Below are 16,871 nucleotides of genomic sequence, written 5' to 3'. Positions count from 1 at the left end.
CGTCATGCCAATACATGGTCTGTCGTACCATCATTTGGTAGAAAGCAGACCGTCATGCCAATACATGGTCTGTCGTACCATCATTTGGTAGAAAGCAGACCGTCATGCCAATACATGGTCTGTCGTACCATCATTTGGTAGAAAGCAGACCGTCATGCCAATCATTTGGTACCATCATTTGGTAGAAAGCAGACCGTCATGCCAATACATGGTCTACATGGTAGAAAGCAGACCTCATCAATACATGGTCTGTCGTACCATCATTTGGTAGAAAGCAGACCGTCATGCCAATACATGGTAGATCATTTGGTAGAAAGCAGACCGTCATGCCAATACATGGTCTGTCGTACGATCATTTGGTAGAAAGCAGACCGTCATGCCAATACATGGTCTGTCGTACGATCATTTGGTAGAAAGCAGACCGTCATGCCAATACATGGTCTGTCGTACCATCATTTGGTAGAAAGCAGACCGTCATGCCAATACATGGTCTGTCGTACCATCATTTGGTAGAAAGCAGACCGTCATGCCAATACATGGTCTGTCGTACGATCATTTGGTAAAACGCCAATTTGCTCAGTCCATTGTTTTCATTGAGGAAATGTACGAGTCTGCTGTTAATGATAATGCAGAGGATTTTCCCAAGGTTGCTGTTGACGCATATCCCACGGTAGATATTGGGGTCAAATTTGTCTCCACTTTGTGGATTTGGGTGATCAGTCCTTGGTTCCAAATATTGGGGACGATGCCAGAGCTAAGGATGATGTTAAAGAATTTTAGTATAGCCAATTGGAATTTGTTGTCTGTATATTTGATCGTGTCATTGAGGAACCATCAACACCACAGGCCTTTGGATTGGAGGGTTGTATTTTGTCCTGTAGTTCATTCAAGGTCATTGGAGAATCCAGTCGGTTCTGGTAGACTTTAATAGTTGATTATAAGATTTGTATTTGATCATGTATATGTTTTTGCTGGTTGTTCTTTGTTATAAAGCCAAAAAGATTGGAGAAGTGGTTTACCCATACATCTCCATACATCTCCATTTTGGATAGATAATTCTTCATTTTGTTGTTTGTTTAGTGTTTTCCAATTTTCCCAGGAGTGGTTAGAGTCTATGGATTCTTCAGTTACATTGATCTGTTCCTTCTTTTTCCGTAGTGTATTTCTGTATTGTTTTAGTGATTCACCACAGTGAAGGCGAAGACTCAGGTTTTTTCTGGGTCTCTATGTGGTTTTGGTTGGACAAGTTTCTCAATTTCTTTCTTAGGTTTTTTGCATTCTTCATCAAACCATTTGCTGTTGTTTTTAATTTAACCTCCCGGCGGGTGTTTGTCCCTCTTTGTGCTGAGGGTGTCAGGTTCTTGTCCAGTATTGTAACTGTGTATTTGGAACTAGGGAATCTCCCTTTTGTGTGCCAGAGACAGCCAAGACCCTCTCAATATAATACCAACGCCTGCTGACAACGAGTTAGATGTGTGTGTGTGCTGCCATAGCAACTCTTTGCAAGTTCATCAAGTTCACACACACACACACACACACACACACACACACACACGCACGCACGCACGCACACACACACACACACACACACACACACACACACACACACACACACACACACACACACACACACACACACACACACACACACACACACACACACACACACACACACACACACACACACACACACACACACACACACACACACAGTAATGGATGAGGAGCAGATGGAGAAGGTGTGAGAGGTGCCGTTTTATTAATTAAAGACAGCGAGGAGAGAACTAGAGAGAGAAACACAAAACCACCGTCGGCTTTCTATTCTAGTTCGACCTTTACACCTGAAATGAGAGAGATGTTTCACTACAACGGGTGGATAATGTCATTGAATAGGTTTGAATTTAAATTTGAATGACAAAGGGTCTGGGTTTGAATCCGCTGAGCTAAAAGCTCCAGATGAAGGATCTTAATTTGAGCCAGTTTGCAACAGCAAGAAAATAATCCTGCAGCAAGGAGGGTTATTATGTGGATCAAAGTTAATGGACATTTTTGGAGGGGTTGATCCATGAAGGGAAAATCAAGTCTGATATTTCAAAATGTAAATGACTAACTTCAGAAGTAAAAAAAAAAAAACCTTGACTACACTACACGTTTTAAATGTCCCGTTGTCCTGCAACAGGGTGATCAAATTAAGATCCTGCATCTGTATGTGTAGCTGTCTTCCGTCATCAGTGTGATCATCAGGAATCAGAGGACATCATGACACACAGTGACCTTCATGTGTGTGTGTGTGTGTGTGTGTGTGTGTGTGTGTGTGTGTGTGTGTGTGTGTGTGTGTGTGCGTGCGTGCGTGCGTGCGTGCGTGCGTGCGTGCGTGCGTGCGTGCGTGTGTGTGTGTGTTTGTGGGGACATCACAAAAGATTCAGTATGTTCCCAAAACACAATTGTAGAATCATCCGCACGACTGGACAGTTTTCTGTTTGTTTTGGGAACATATTTGTAGTGATGTTCCCACAATGTGTGTGAGTCGAGGTATTAGCCTAGCCTTAGATATTAGCCTAGCCTTAGTAATTAGCCTAGCCAGGCCTTAGGTATTAGCCTAGTCTTAGTAATTAGCCTAGCCTTAGATATTAGCCTAGCCTAGCCTTAGATATTAGCCTAGCCTGGCCTTAGGTATTAGCCTAGCCTTAGTAATTAGCCTAGCCTTAGGTATTAGCTTAGCCTTAGATATTAGCCTAGCCTTAGTAATTAGCCTAGCCTTAGATATTAGCCTAGGCTAGCCTTAGGTATTAGGACCGCAGTTTTCAGCCAAGGTTATCGCCTCAATTATCTCTCTCTGTGTCTGCAAGTTTATAGCTCTAACTCCCTCCCTCCAGGCGTTGTATCCGGGTCCAGATGAGGGCTGGCAGGTGTACAGCTCGGCATCGGACCCTGATGGGAAGTGTGTGTGTACAGTGGTTGCTCCCGCTCAGAACCTCTGCAAACGAGACCCCCGCAGCCGTCAGCTACGCCTACTCACAGAACAGGTATGTGTGTGTGTGTGTGTGTGTGTGTGTGCGTGCGTGCGTGCGTGCGTGTGTGTGCGTGCGTGCGTGCGTGCGTGCGTGCGTGCGTGCGTGCGTGTGTGTGTGTGTGTGTGTGTGTGTGTGTGTGTGTGTGTGTGTGTGTGTGTGTGTGTTCGGGGATGGAAGCTCGTGTCCAGAATCCAGAATCACAATGCAGAGAGGAAAGGACAGTGGACTGGAATAAGATATGGGTCTGAGTACTGTTGACATGAACACACACACACACACACACACACACACACACACACACACACACACACACACACACACACACACACACACACACACACACACACACACACACACACACACACACACACACACACACACACACACACATACACACACACACACAGACCCCTGCGTCCTCCTATCGACAGCATCATGATGGAATTAGAGAGAGATAGAAATAGTTTCAGACATAGTTTGGAAAAGAGAGAGAGATACTGGAGATGGACAGAGAGACAAAGACAGAGATACTGGAGACAGACAGAGACAAAGAGAGAGACAAAGACAGAGATACTGGAGACAGACAGAGACAAAGAGAGAGACAAAGACAGAGATACTGGAGACAGACAGAGACAAAGAGAGAGACAAAGACAGAGATACTGGAGACAGACAGAGACAAAGAGAGAGACAAAGACAGAGATACTGGAGACAGACAGAGACAAAGAGAGAGACAAAGACAGAGATACTGGAGACAGACAGAGACAAAGAGAGAGACAAAGACAGAGATACTGGAGACAGACAGAGACAAAGAGAGAGACAAAGATAGAGATACTGGAGATGGACAGAGAGACAAAGACAGAGATACTGGAGACAGACAGAGACAAAGAGAGAGACAAAGACAGAGATACTGGAGACAGACAGAGACAAAGAGAGAGACAAAGACAGAGATACTGGAGACAGACAGAGACAAAGAGAAAGACAAAGACATAGATACTGGAGACAGACAGAGACAAAGAAAGAGACAAAGATAGAGATACTGGAGACAGACAGAGACAAAGAGAGAGATACTGGAGACATACAGAGACAAAGAGAGAGACAAAGATAGAGATACTGGAGACAGACAGAGACAAAGAGAGAGACAAAGATAGAGATACTGGAGACAGACAGAGACAAAGAGAGAGATACTGGAGACATACAGAGACAAAGAGAGAGACAAAGATAGAGATACTGGAGACAGACAGAGACAAAGAGAGAGACAAAGATAGAGATACTGGAGACAGACAGAGACAAAGAGAGAGACAAAGATAGAGATACTGGAGACAGACAGAGACAAAGAGAGAGATACTGGAGACAGACAGAGACAAAGAGAGAGACAAAGACATAGATACTGGAGACAGACAGAGACAAAAACAGAGATACTGGAGACAGACAGAGACAAAGACAGAGATACTGGAGACAGACAGAGACAAAGAGAGAGACAAAGATAGAGATACTGGAGACAGACAGAGACAAAGAGAGAGACAAAGTTAGAGAAAGTGGAGACAGACAGAGACAAAGACAGAGATACTGGAGACAGACAGAGACAAAAACAGAGATACTGGAGACAGACAGAGACAAAGAGAGAGATACGGGAGACATACAGAGACAAAGAGAGAGACAAAGACATAGATACTGGAGACAGACAGAGACAAAAACAGAGATACTGGAGACAGACAGAGACAAAGACAGAGATACTGGAGACAGAAAGACAAAGAGAGAGAGAGATAGACAGAGAGACAAAGTGAGAGAGAGATAGACAGAGAGACAAAAAGAGAGAGAGAGAGATAGACAGAGAGATAAAGAGAGAGAAAGGCCGCCGTAGGCAGACAGGGCTCTCAAGAGAAGACAGGCTATGTGCTCACTGCCCACAAAATGAGGTGGAAACTGAGCTGCACTTCCTAACCTCCTGCCCAATGTATGACCATATTAGAGAGACATATTTCCCCCAGATTACACAGATCCACAAAGAATTTGAAAACAAATCCAATTTTGAAAAACTCCCATATCTTTTGGGTGAAATTCCACAGTGGGCCATCACAGCAGCAAGATTTGTGACCTGTTGCCACGAGAAAAGGGCAACCAGTGAAGAACAAACACCATTGTAAATACAACCCATATTTATGCTTATTCATTTTATCTTGTGTCCTTTAACTATTTGTACATTGTATATATATATATATAATATGACATTTGTAATGTCTTTACTGTTTTTAAACTTCTGTATGTAATGTTTGTAATAATTTTAGTTGTTTGTCTATATTCACTTTGTATTTGGCAATGTTATGTTAACACATGTTTCCCATGCCAATAAAGCCCTTGAATTGAATTGAATTGAATTGATAGACAGAGAGAGATAAAGAGAGAGATAGACAGAGAGATAAAGAGAGAGAGAGATAGACAGAGAGATAAAGAGAGAGATAGAGAGAGAGAGAGAGAGAGAGAGAGAGAGAGAGAGAGAGAGAGAGAGAGAGAGAGAGAGAGAGAGAGAAAGAGAGGGAGAGAGAGAGAGAGAGAGAGACAGACAGATAGAGACAGTGTTGTGTGTGTGTGTGGGAGAGAGAGAGGGAGAGAGACAATGTTGTGTGTGTGGGAGAGAGAGAGGGAGAGAGACAGTGTTGTGTGTGTGGGAGAGAGAGATGGAGAGAGATAGACAGAGAGAGAGATAGACAGAGAGATAAAGAGAGATATATAGAGAGAGAGAGTGAGTGAGAGAAAGAGCGAGAGAGAGACAGCGAGAGAGAGAGAGAGACAGAGAGAGAGAGAGAGAGACAGAGAGATAAAGAGTGTGTGTGTGGGAGAGAGAGAGGGAGAGAGACAATGTTGTGTGTGTGGGAGAGAGAGGGAGAGAGACAGCGTAGTGTGTGTGTGTGTGTGTGTGTGTGTGTGTGTGTGTGTGTGTGTGTGTGTGTGTGTGTGTGTGTGTGTGTGTGTGTGTGTGTGTGTGTGTGTGTGTGTGTGTGTGTGTGTGTGTGTGTGTGTGTGTGTGTGTGTGTGTGTGTGTGTGTGTGTGTGTATCAGAAATATATATTTTTGTGTTTACTTCCTCATCATCCGTGTGTTGTGTTTGTATTGATCTAATTTGATTTAAGTGTTTGTGTTTGTGTGTGTGTGTGTGTGTGTGTTTAGGTGCAGAACGTGAGTCAGTCTATGGAGGTGATGGATCTGAGTACGTCTAGAGACCTGCAGTACGTCAGAGATACTGAACCACTACTGAGAGGAGTAGACGGACACATACACACCTACACCACCAACCCACGCAGACTCACTAAGAAGGGCCTGCAGGTACACACACACACACACACACACACACACACACACACACACACACACACACACACACACACACACACACACACACACACACACACACACACACACACACACACACACACACACACACACACACACACACACACACACACACACACACACACACACACACACACACACACACACACACACACACACACACACACACACACACACACACACACACACACACACACACACACACACACACACACACCACCACCAACCCCCAGAGCTTCACATCTAAGGGACTGCTGGTACACACACATGCTGACAAAGCTAAGTGGTGTGTAATGGCTGCTGTTGGCTCTACAACAAGATCTCTCCATTTGACCAGTTTGACTTCAGATTCTGAAGTTCATCCACGTTTCTCCGAAAGTCAAATTTCAAAAGCTGTTGTCAACTGTCACGTTGGTATAAAGGGTCGGGAGACAGGCGCAGGAATGCGTAATATTTTTTTATATTTCACCCAAATGACAGCGTGCCGTGTAAAGGCACGGGGGGAGTCCAAACAAACACAAACGAAAACAGGGTTGAAACCCAAACTAAAGAGGAGAACCTGGAATAAATAACACAGGGTTGAAACCCAAACTAAAGAGGAGAACCTGGAATAAATAACACTAGCTCACAATGATTAACACACGGGAGGAGACCCGTAATCATCTACACAACACGGCACGAAATCCAAAACAACACAGGTACCAACGCACATTGGAACAATAATCGACCGGACAATGGTTGAACCAAAGGGCACGTTTATACAAATACAATCAGGGGAAATGGGAACCAGCTGTGCGTGATAAAACAGTTCAGTGACTAGAGGCCGGTGACATAGACCTCCGGAACTGGTGTAACGGAATGAGCAGCGGCACCGCAGGGTTCCGTGACATAGACCTCCGGAACTGGTGTAACGGAATGAGCAGCGGCACCGCAGGGTTCCGTGACATAGACCTCCGGAACTGGTGTAACGGAATGAGCAGCTGCACCGCAGGGTTCCGTGACATCAACACCCCCTGGGTTGCTGCTGCGGTTGCCGCTCCTCCTTTTTGCGTTCTGATTGGTTCGTGTTCGGGGTTAAAAACATAACCCTAATGAGTGGAACACACGACCATCGGAGCTCACGCCTATCCACCATCCCCGTCCACAATGCTCTAGCAAAACCCAGGCCTACAAAACCCAGGCCTACAAAACACAGGCCTCCAAAACCCAGGTCTCCGAAACCCAGGCCTCCGAAACCCAGGCCTCCAAAACCCAGGCCTCCAAAACCCAGGCCTCCAAAACCCAGGCCTCCGAAACCCAGGGCTCCAAAACCCAGGCCTCCAAAACCCAGGCCTCCAAAACCCAGGCCTACAAAACCCAGGCCTCCGAAACCCAGGCCTCCAAAACCCAGGCCTCCAAAACCCAGGCCTCCGAAACCCAGGCCTACAAAACCCAGGCCTCCAAAACCCAGGCCTACAAAACCCAGGCCTCCAAAACCCAGGCCTGCTCGATAATAACGCTCACTGTTGGCTGTTTTATAAAAACATTTTTACATGTGTCATTTAGCTGACGCTCTTATCCAGAGTGACTTATAATAGTGAGTGGATACGTACTGGTCCCCACGTGGGAATCAAACCCACAACCCTGGTGAAGCAAGCGCCAACTGAAGCATCTCCCAACGTCCTGGGTACATGAACGTACGTCAAACTTGGAAGTGAATCTTGAGCCACCTGGCTGCACACACACAGGCTAACACACACACACGCTAACACACACACACAAACACACACCACCCCTGTTCTCCTCAGCGACAAAAACACTGCTTTCACATAAACCCCTCCCTCTCTCTCCTCCCCGTCTCTCTCTCCCATCTCACTCCCCCATCCCTCTCTCCCCTCCCTGTCTCTCTCCCATCTCACTCCCCCATCCCCCATCCCTCTCTTCAAGCTCTCTCCCATCCCTCTCTCCCATCTTACCCTCATGGGATGTGTGTGTGTGTGCGCGCTCTGCGTGTGTGTGTCTGTGTGCGTTTATGTGTTTGTGTGTCTTATTGACCCCTTTGGTGGTCTGACAGTCCTAAAGTTACCCCACTGCCCACAGACACAGAACTGAATATTTATATCATGGAATAAAGCTTATCAATATGCAAAGACTAACCTGAGGGAGTGAAAGAGAGACAGAGAGAGAGAGAGAGAGAGAGAGAGAGAGAGAGAGAGAGAGAGAGAGAGAGAGAGACAGAGAGAGAGAGAGAGAGAGAGAGAGAGAGAGAGAGAGAGAGAGAGAGAGAGAGAGAGAGAGAGAGAGAGAGAGAGAGAGAGAGAGAGAGAGACAGAGAGAGAGAGAGAGAGAGAGAGAGAGAGAGAGAGAGAGAGAGAGAGAGAGAGAGAGAGAGAGGAGAGGGAGAGAGGGGAGAGGAGGAAAGGAGAGGAGAGAGAGAGAGAGAGAGAGAGAGAGAGAGAGAGAGAGAGAGAGAGAGAGAGAGAGAGAGAGAGAGAGAGAGAGAGAGAGAGAGAGAGAGAGAGAGAGAGAGAGAGAGAGAGAGAGAGAGAGAGAGAGAGAGAGAGAGAGAGAGAGAGAGAGAGAGAGAGAGAGAGAGAGAGAGAGAGAGAGAGAGAGAGAGAGAGAGAGAGAGAGAGAGAGAGAGAGGGGAGAGAGAGGGAGAGAGAGAGAGAGAGAGAGAGAGAGAGAGAGAGAGAGAGAGAGAGAGAGAGAGAGAGAGAGAGAGAGAGAGAGAGAGAATACTAACCTGAGGGAATGAGAGAGAGAGAGACAGAGAGAGAGAGAGAGAGAGAGAGAAGAAGACTAACCTGAGGGAATGAGAGTGAGAGAGACAGAGAGAGAGAAAGAGAGAGAGAGAGAGAAGACTAACCTGAGGGAATGAGAGAGAGAGAGAGAGAGAGAGAGAGAGAGAGAGAGAGAGAGAGAGAGAGAGAGAGAGAGAGAGAGAGAGAGAGAGAGAGAGAGAGAGAGAGAGAGAGAGAGAGAGAGAGAGAGAGAGAGAGAGAGAGAGAGAGAGAGAGAGAGAGTGAGTGAGTGAGAGAGAGCCCAGCAAACCAAGATTGGTTCTGTGAAAGTTCCCAGAACATTTGTTAGGTTGCTCATAACACAAAAACTGTCTGGTGATGATTATAGAATGTTTTTATAAAACGTTCACCTGACCCAAAACACACTTGCAGAATTTATCCGCACAACTGGACAGTTTTTGTGTTTTGGAAAGATTTTTTTGTTTTTTGTGATATCCCCACAATGTTCCCACCAGAATGTTCCTACAACCTAATAAAACATTCAGGTAACCATTAAAGAACAGATGAAATGTGTTCTGGGAACATTATTGTAAACATCAGGTGAACGTTTTTTTTTTGCACCCTGAAAGAAACATTGTAAAATCATCCGCACAACAGGAATGTTTTTGTGTTTTGGGAACATATGTTTTGTCATGTCCCCAACGATGTTCTGACCAGACTGTGTTCCCACAACCAAATGAAACATTCTGGGAACCTTTAAAGAACAGATGAAATATCTTATAGGGACGTTCTTGTATCATCAGGAAAATTATCTATTCACGTTTTATACAAACATTCCATAATCATCTCCACGAATGGACAATATTTGTGTTTGTGGGGAAAACGTTACAGGTAAATTGTGTTATTCCACTACCTGGAAACCCATTGAGAACATTCACAGAACCAAATGTTGGTTTGCTGGGGAAAACGTTACAGGTACATTGTGTTATTCCACTACCTGGAAACCCAATGAGAACATTCACAGAACCAAATGTTGGTTTGCTGGGGAAAACGTTACAGGTACCTTGTGTTATTCCACTACCTGGAAACCCAATGAGAACATTCACAGAACCAAATGTTGGTTTGCTGGGGAAAACTTGACATGTACATTGTGTTATTCCACTACCTGGAAATCCAATGAGTACATGGTGGTTGTGACAGAGGTTGTGAAACCGAGGCAGCCGTCCAAACACGTTCATTTCCTTTCCACCTCTGCCCCTCGCGCGTAGCCACTTCCCTTGGGGGAATCCCCATGGAAACCGGATGCAATTTGATTGTCATCTCAGGTTGGAGGTCCAGTTCACTAACGTTAACCCATCGGCCCGATGGATTTAGCGAGTAAAGAACTATGTTCACTTGTGCAAACTGTAGTCACGTGTCACATGTCACGTGTCATTTACTGCGGTGGCCGCAGTGTCATATTTAATAAACAAAAGCTGCCTTATCGGCTTCGTCTCGTTGTGAGGACCCTATAAAACGTAGCTAGCTTCATAAACATATTTTTGGGGAATTGTGAAATATATTGGAATAAATGACCAAACTATAAAACTAGCTAGCTTGCTCTCGGTAACTGTAGCTAACTGTCTACCTAACATGAGTGCTATTTAGCTATGCTAGCTTGCTGGGTACATTCATAGCTTTAGGTTGGTTGTTTTTAAACTCAATTTCAAGATTTCCAACAAGGATGTTGCCTCTCCAATCATCACTCTCCCTTTGATTTGATTTGAGAAGGCAAATGGGATGGAGAGTGTGGTAGAGCAGCCTGGTCTCATAGACTAGACGTAACATAGTGAATGTAAATCCGGAACACTCAAATTAATATGACATGTTACATTTGGTATGGTTACATGAGACAGATGGTTACTCAAAGGAAAATTCCACCCCAAAACAATATTTAGGTATTTGTTTATTTCAAAATCTTTCAAAATACAAAAATCATCCCAGAATGATGCATCATACTGTATGATGATGCATTAAACATCATATGATGCAAAATTCATCATCCGGGGATGATTTCTGTATTTTGAAAGTGTACATATCTTGAAAACTTGATTGCTGACAAGAAAGACGTTTTGGGATTATGTCAACAATAGACTAATGAAACAAATACTGTCATGCAGGTGAAAGAGGACCCAAAAGCGACTTGGCGAAAACAGAGTCTTTAATCCAGTAAAGTAAATACAATCAAAAAACACAACTTTCACTCGAAATGACGAGGACAAACTGGAGACTCGATCTTGAACAGCAGGTTGCCTCGGGAAGGCACTTGAACCAGACAGACTCAGACACCTGCTCACCACGCAGCATCTGAGGAAAACACGACACGACAGGGCGATACACAAACACAGCACGGTGAATTCTAGACAAGGAACCGACAGGGCAGAAACGAATAACAAGGAGAGAAATAGGGACTCTAATCAGGGAAAAGGATCGGGAACAGGTGTGGGAAGGCTAAATGATGATTAGGGGAATAGGAACAGCTGGGAGCAGGAACGGAACGATAGAGAGAAGAGAGAGCGAGAGAGTGAGAGAGGGGGGGGAGAGAGAGGGATAGAAAGAGGGAAAGAACCTAATAAGACCAGCAGAGGGAAACGAATAGAATGGGGAGCACAGGGACAAGACATGATAATAAATGACAAAACATGACAGTACCCCCCACTCACCGAGCGCCTCCTGGCGCACTCGAGGAGGAATCCTGGCGGCAACGGAGGAAATCATCAATGAGTGAACGGTCCAGCACGTCCCGAGACGGAACCCAACTCCTCTCCTCAGGACCGTAACCCTCCCAATCCACTAAGTATTGGTGACCCCGTCCCCGAGAACGCATGTCCATGATCTTATGTACCTTGTAAATAGGTGCGCTCTCGACAAGGACGGGAGGGGGGAGGGAAGACGAACGGGGGTGCGAAGAAAGGGCTTAACACAGGAGACATGGAAGACAGGATGGACGCGACGAAGATGTCGCGGAAGAAGCAGTCGCACAGCGACAGGATTGACGACCTGGGAGACACGGAACGGACCAATGAACCGCGGAGTCAACTTACGAGAAGCTGTCGTAAGAGGAAGGTTGCGAGTGGAAAGCCACACTCTCTGGCCGCAACAATACCTTGGACTCTTAATCCTGCGTTTATTGGCGGCTCTCACAGTCTGTGCCCTGTAACGGCAAAGTGCAGACCTCACCCTCCTCCAGGTGCGCTCACAACGTTGGACAAACGCTTGAGCGGAGGGAACGCTGGACTCGGCAAGCTGGGATGAGAACAGAGGAGGCTGGTAACCCAGACTACTCTGAAACGGAGATAACCCGGTAGCAGACGAAGGAAGCGAATTGTGAGCGTATTCTGCCCAGGGAGCTGTTCTGCCCAAGACGCAGGGTTTCTGAAAGAAAGGCTGCGTAGTATGCGACCAATCGTCTGATTGGCCCTCTCTGCTTGACCGTTAGACTGGGGATGAAACCCGGAAGAGAGACTGACGGACGCACCAATCAAACGACAGAACTCCCTCCAAAACTGTGACGTGAATTGCGGGCCTCTGTCTGAAACGGCGTCTAACGGAAGGCCATGAATTCTGAATACATTCTCGATAATGATTTGTGCCGTCTCCTTAGCGGAAGGAAGTTTAGCGAGGGGAATGAAATGTGCCGCCTTAGAGAACCTATCGACAACCGTAAGAATCACAGTCTTCCCCGCAGACAAAGGCAGACCGGTAATGAAGTCTAGGGCGATGTGAGACCATGGTCGAGAAGGAATGGGGAGCGGTCTGAGACGACCGGCAGGAGGAGAGTTACCCGACTTAGTCTGCGCACAGTCCGAACAAGCAGCCACGAAACGGCGCGTGTCACGCTCCTGAGTCGGCCACCAAAAGCGCTGGCGAATAGACGCAAGAGTGCCTCGAACACCGGGATGACCAGCTAACTTGGCAGAGTGAGCCCACTGAAGAACAGCCAGACGAGTGGAAACAGGAACGAAAAGGAGGTTACTAGGACAAGCGCGCGGCGACGCAGTGTGCGTGAGTGCTTGCTTAACCTGTCTTTCAATTCCCCAGACTGTTAACCCGACAACACGCCCATAAGGAAGAATCCCTCGGGATCAGTAGAAGCCACAGAAGAACTAAACAGACGGGATAAGGCATCAGGCTTGGTGTTCTTGCTACCCGGACGGTAAGAAATCACAAACTCGAAACGAGCGAAAAACAACGCCCAACGAGCTTGACGGGCATTAAGTCGTTTGGCAGAACGGATGTACTCAAGGTTCTTATGGTCTGTCCAAACGACAAAAGGAACGGTCGCCCCCTCCAACCACTGTCGCCATTCGCCTAGGGCTAAGCGGATGGCGAGCAGTTCACAGTTACCCACATCATAGTTGCGCTCAGATGGCGACAGGCGATGAGAAAAATAAGCGCAAGGATGAACCTTATCGTCAGACTGGAAGCGCTGGGATAGAATGGCTCCCACGCCTACCTCTGAAGCGTCAACCTCGACAATGAATTGTCTAGTGACGTCAGGAGTAACGAGGATAGGAGCGGACGTAAAACGTTCTTTTAGAAGATCAAAAGCTCCCTGGGCGGAACCGGACCACTTAAAACACGTCTTGACAGAAGTAAGAGCTGTGAGAGGGGCAGCAACTTGACCGAAATTACGAATGAAACGCCGATAGAAATTAGCGAAACCTAAAAAGCGCTGCAACTCGACACGTGACCTTGGAACGGGCCAATCACTGACAGCTTGGACCTTAGCAGAATCCATCTGAATGCCTTCAGCGGAAATAACGGAACCGAGAAAAGTAACGGAGGAGACATGAAAAGAGCACTTCTCAGCCTTTACGTAGAGACAATTCTCTAAAAGGCGCTGTAGAACACGTCGAACGTGCTGAACATGAATCTCGAGTGACGGAGAAAAAATCAGGATATCGTCAAGATAGACAAAAACAAAGATGTTCAGCATGTCTCTCAGAACATCATTAACTAATGCCTGAAAAACAGCTGGCGCATTGGCGAGACCGAACGGCAGAACCCGGTACTCAAAATGCCCTAACGGAGTGTTAAACGCCGTTTTCCACTCGTCCCCCTCTCTGATGCGCACGAGATGGTAAGCGTTACGAAGGTCCAACTTAGTAAAGCACCTGGCTCCCTGCAGAATCTCGAAGGCTGATGACATAAGGGGAAGCGGATAACGATTCTTAACCGTTATGTCATTCAGCCCTTGATAATCCACGCAGGGGCGCAGAGTACCGTCCTTCTTCTTAACAAAAAAGAACCCCGCCCCGGCCGGAGAGGAAGAAGGCACTATGGTACCGGCGTCAAGAGACACAGACAAATAATCCTCGAGAGCCTTACGTTCGGGAGCCGACAGAGAGTATAGTCTACCCCGAGGAGGAGTGGTCCCCGGAAGGAGATCAATACTACAATCATACGACCGGTGAGGAGGAAGGGAGTTGGCTCGGGACCGACTGAAGACCGTGCGCAGATCATGATATTCCTCCGGCACTCCTGTCAAATCGCCAGGTTCCTCCTGAGAAGTAGGGACAGAAGAAACGGGAGGGATGGCAGACATTAAACACTTCACATGACAAGAAACGTTCCAGGATAGGATAGAATTACTAGACCAATTAATAGAAGGATTATGACATACTAGCCAGGGATGACCCAAAACAACAGGTGTAAACGGTGAACGGAAAATCAAAAAAGAAATAGTCTCACTGTGGTTACCAGATACTGTGAGGGTTAAAGGTAGTGTCTCAAATCTGATACTGGGAAGATGACTACCATCTAAGGCGAACATGGGCGTAGGCTTCTCTAACTCTCTGAAAGGAATGTCATGTTTCCGAACCCATGCTTCGTCCATGAAACAACCCTCAGCCCCAGAGTCTATCAAGGCACTACATGTAGCACCCGAACCGGTCCAGCGTAGATGGACCGACAAAGTAGTACAGGATTTTGATGGAGAGACTTGAGTAGTTGCGCTCACCTGTAGCCCTCCGCTTACAGATGAGCTCTGGCTTTTACTGGACATGAATTAACAAAATGTCCAGCAACTCCGCAATAGAGGCACAGGCGGTTGGTGATCCTCCGTTCCCTCTCCTTAGTCGAGATGCGAATCCCTCCCAGCTGCATGGGCTCAGTCTCTGAGCCAGAGGAGGAAGATGGTTGCGATGCGGAGCAGGGAAACACCGTTGATGCGAGCTCTCTTCCACGAGCCCGGTGACGAAGATCTACCCGTCGTTCTATGCGGATGGCGAGAGCAATCAAAGAGTCCACATCTGAAGGAACCTCCCGGGAGAGAATCTCATCCTTAACCACTGCGTGAGTCCCTCCAGAAAACGAGCGAGCAGCGCCGGCTCGTTCCACTCACTAGAGGCAGCAAGAGTGCGAAACTCAATAGAATAATCCGTTATGGACCGTTCACCTTGGCATAAGGAAGCCAGGGCCCTAGAAGCCTCCCTACCAAAAACTGAACGGTCAAAAACCCGAATCATCTCCTCTTTAAAGTTCTGGAACTTGTTAGAGCAATCAGCCCTTGCCTCCCAGATAGCTGTGCCCCATTCTCGAGCCCGGCCAGTAAGGAGTGAAATGACGTAAGCAACCCGAGCTCTCTCTCTAGAGTATGTGTTGGGTTGGAGAGAGAACACAATCTCACACTGCGTGAGAAAGGAGCGGCACTCAGTGGGCTGCCCGGAGTAGCAAGGTGGGTTATTAACCCTAGGTTCTGGAGGCTCGGCAGGCCAGGAAGTAACAGGTGGCACGAGACGTAGACTCTGGAACTGTCCAGAGAGGTCGGAAACCTGAGCGGCCAGGTTCTCCACGGCATGGCGAGCAGCAGACAATTCCTGCTCGTGTCTGCCGAGCATGGCTCCTTGGATCTCGACGGCAGTGTAACGAGCGTCTGAAGTCGCTGGGTCCATTCCTTGGTCGGTTCCTTCTGTCATGCAGGTGAAAGAGGACCCAAAAGCGACTTGGCGAAAACAGAGTCTTTAATCCAGTAAAGTAAATACAATCAAAAAACACAACTTTCACTCGAAATGACGAGGACAAACTGGAGACTCGATCTTGAACAGCAGGTGAACAGCAGGTTGCCTCGGGAAGGCACTTGAACCAGACAGACTCAGACACCTGCTCACCACGCAGCATCTGAGGAAAACACGACACGACAGGGCGATACACAAACACAGCACGGTGAATTCTAGACAAGGAACCGACAGGGCAGAAACGAATAACAAGGAGAGAAATAGGGACTCTAATCAGGGAAAAGGATCGGGAACAGGTGTGGGAAGGCTAAATGATGATTAGGGGAATAGGAACAGCTGGGAGCAGGAACGGAACGATAGAGAGAAGAGAGAGCGAGAGAGTGAGAGAGGGAGGGGGAGAGAGAGGGATAGAAAGAGGGAAAGAACCTAATAAGACCAGCAGAGGGAAACGAATAGAATGGGGAGCACAGGGACAAGACATGATAATAAATGACAAAACATGACAAATACTAAAAGGTAGTTTTGGGGTGTAATTTTCCTTTAAGGCAAAATAGAAGGTAGGGGCATTGGTCAAGGTGAATGGGTTGATGTTTAACTCAAACGTCTAGCAACCCAAAGGTTGTGAGTTCGAATCTCATGACAGACAACTTTAGCATTTTAGATAATTAGCAACTTTTCAACTACGAGCAACTACTTAGCATGTTAGCTAATCTTTCCCAATCTTAACCATTTTAGCTAACCCTTCCCATAACCCTAACCTTAACCCTTTAGCTAACCCTTCCCCCTAA

General features: G+C 46.8%; 1 protein-coding gene across 1 annotated transcript in view; it reads left to right on the top strand.

Annotated features, from left to right (window-relative positions):
- Positions 1-1,715: 1,715 nt before the first annotated feature.
- Positions 1,716-16,871, top strand: part of LOC124022754 (noelin-2-like) — a 57,786-nt gene continuing 42,630 nt past the window's right edge. Inside the window, exons 1-3 of the mRNA XM_046337443.1 lie at positions 1,716-1,739; positions 2,787-3,026; positions 6,180-6,335. Of these exons, the coding sequence (XP_046193399.1) occupies positions 1,716-1,739; positions 2,787-3,026; positions 6,180-6,335 (420 nt within the window). The remainder of the gene's footprint in view (positions 1,740-2,786; positions 3,027-6,179; positions 6,336-16,871) is intronic.

This window comes from Oncorhynchus gorbuscha, unplaced genomic scaffold, assembly GCF_021184085.1.
Source record: "Oncorhynchus gorbuscha isolate QuinsamMale2020 ecotype Even-year unplaced genomic scaffold, OgorEven_v1.0 Un_scaffold_1412, whole genome shotgun sequence".
In the NCBI taxonomy this organism is placed as follows: Eukaryota; Metazoa; Chordata; class Actinopteri; order Salmoniformes; family Salmonidae; genus Oncorhynchus; species Oncorhynchus gorbuscha.
Note: the sequence above shows the minus strand (reverse complement) of the source record. Positions and strands in the feature narration are given on the sequence as shown.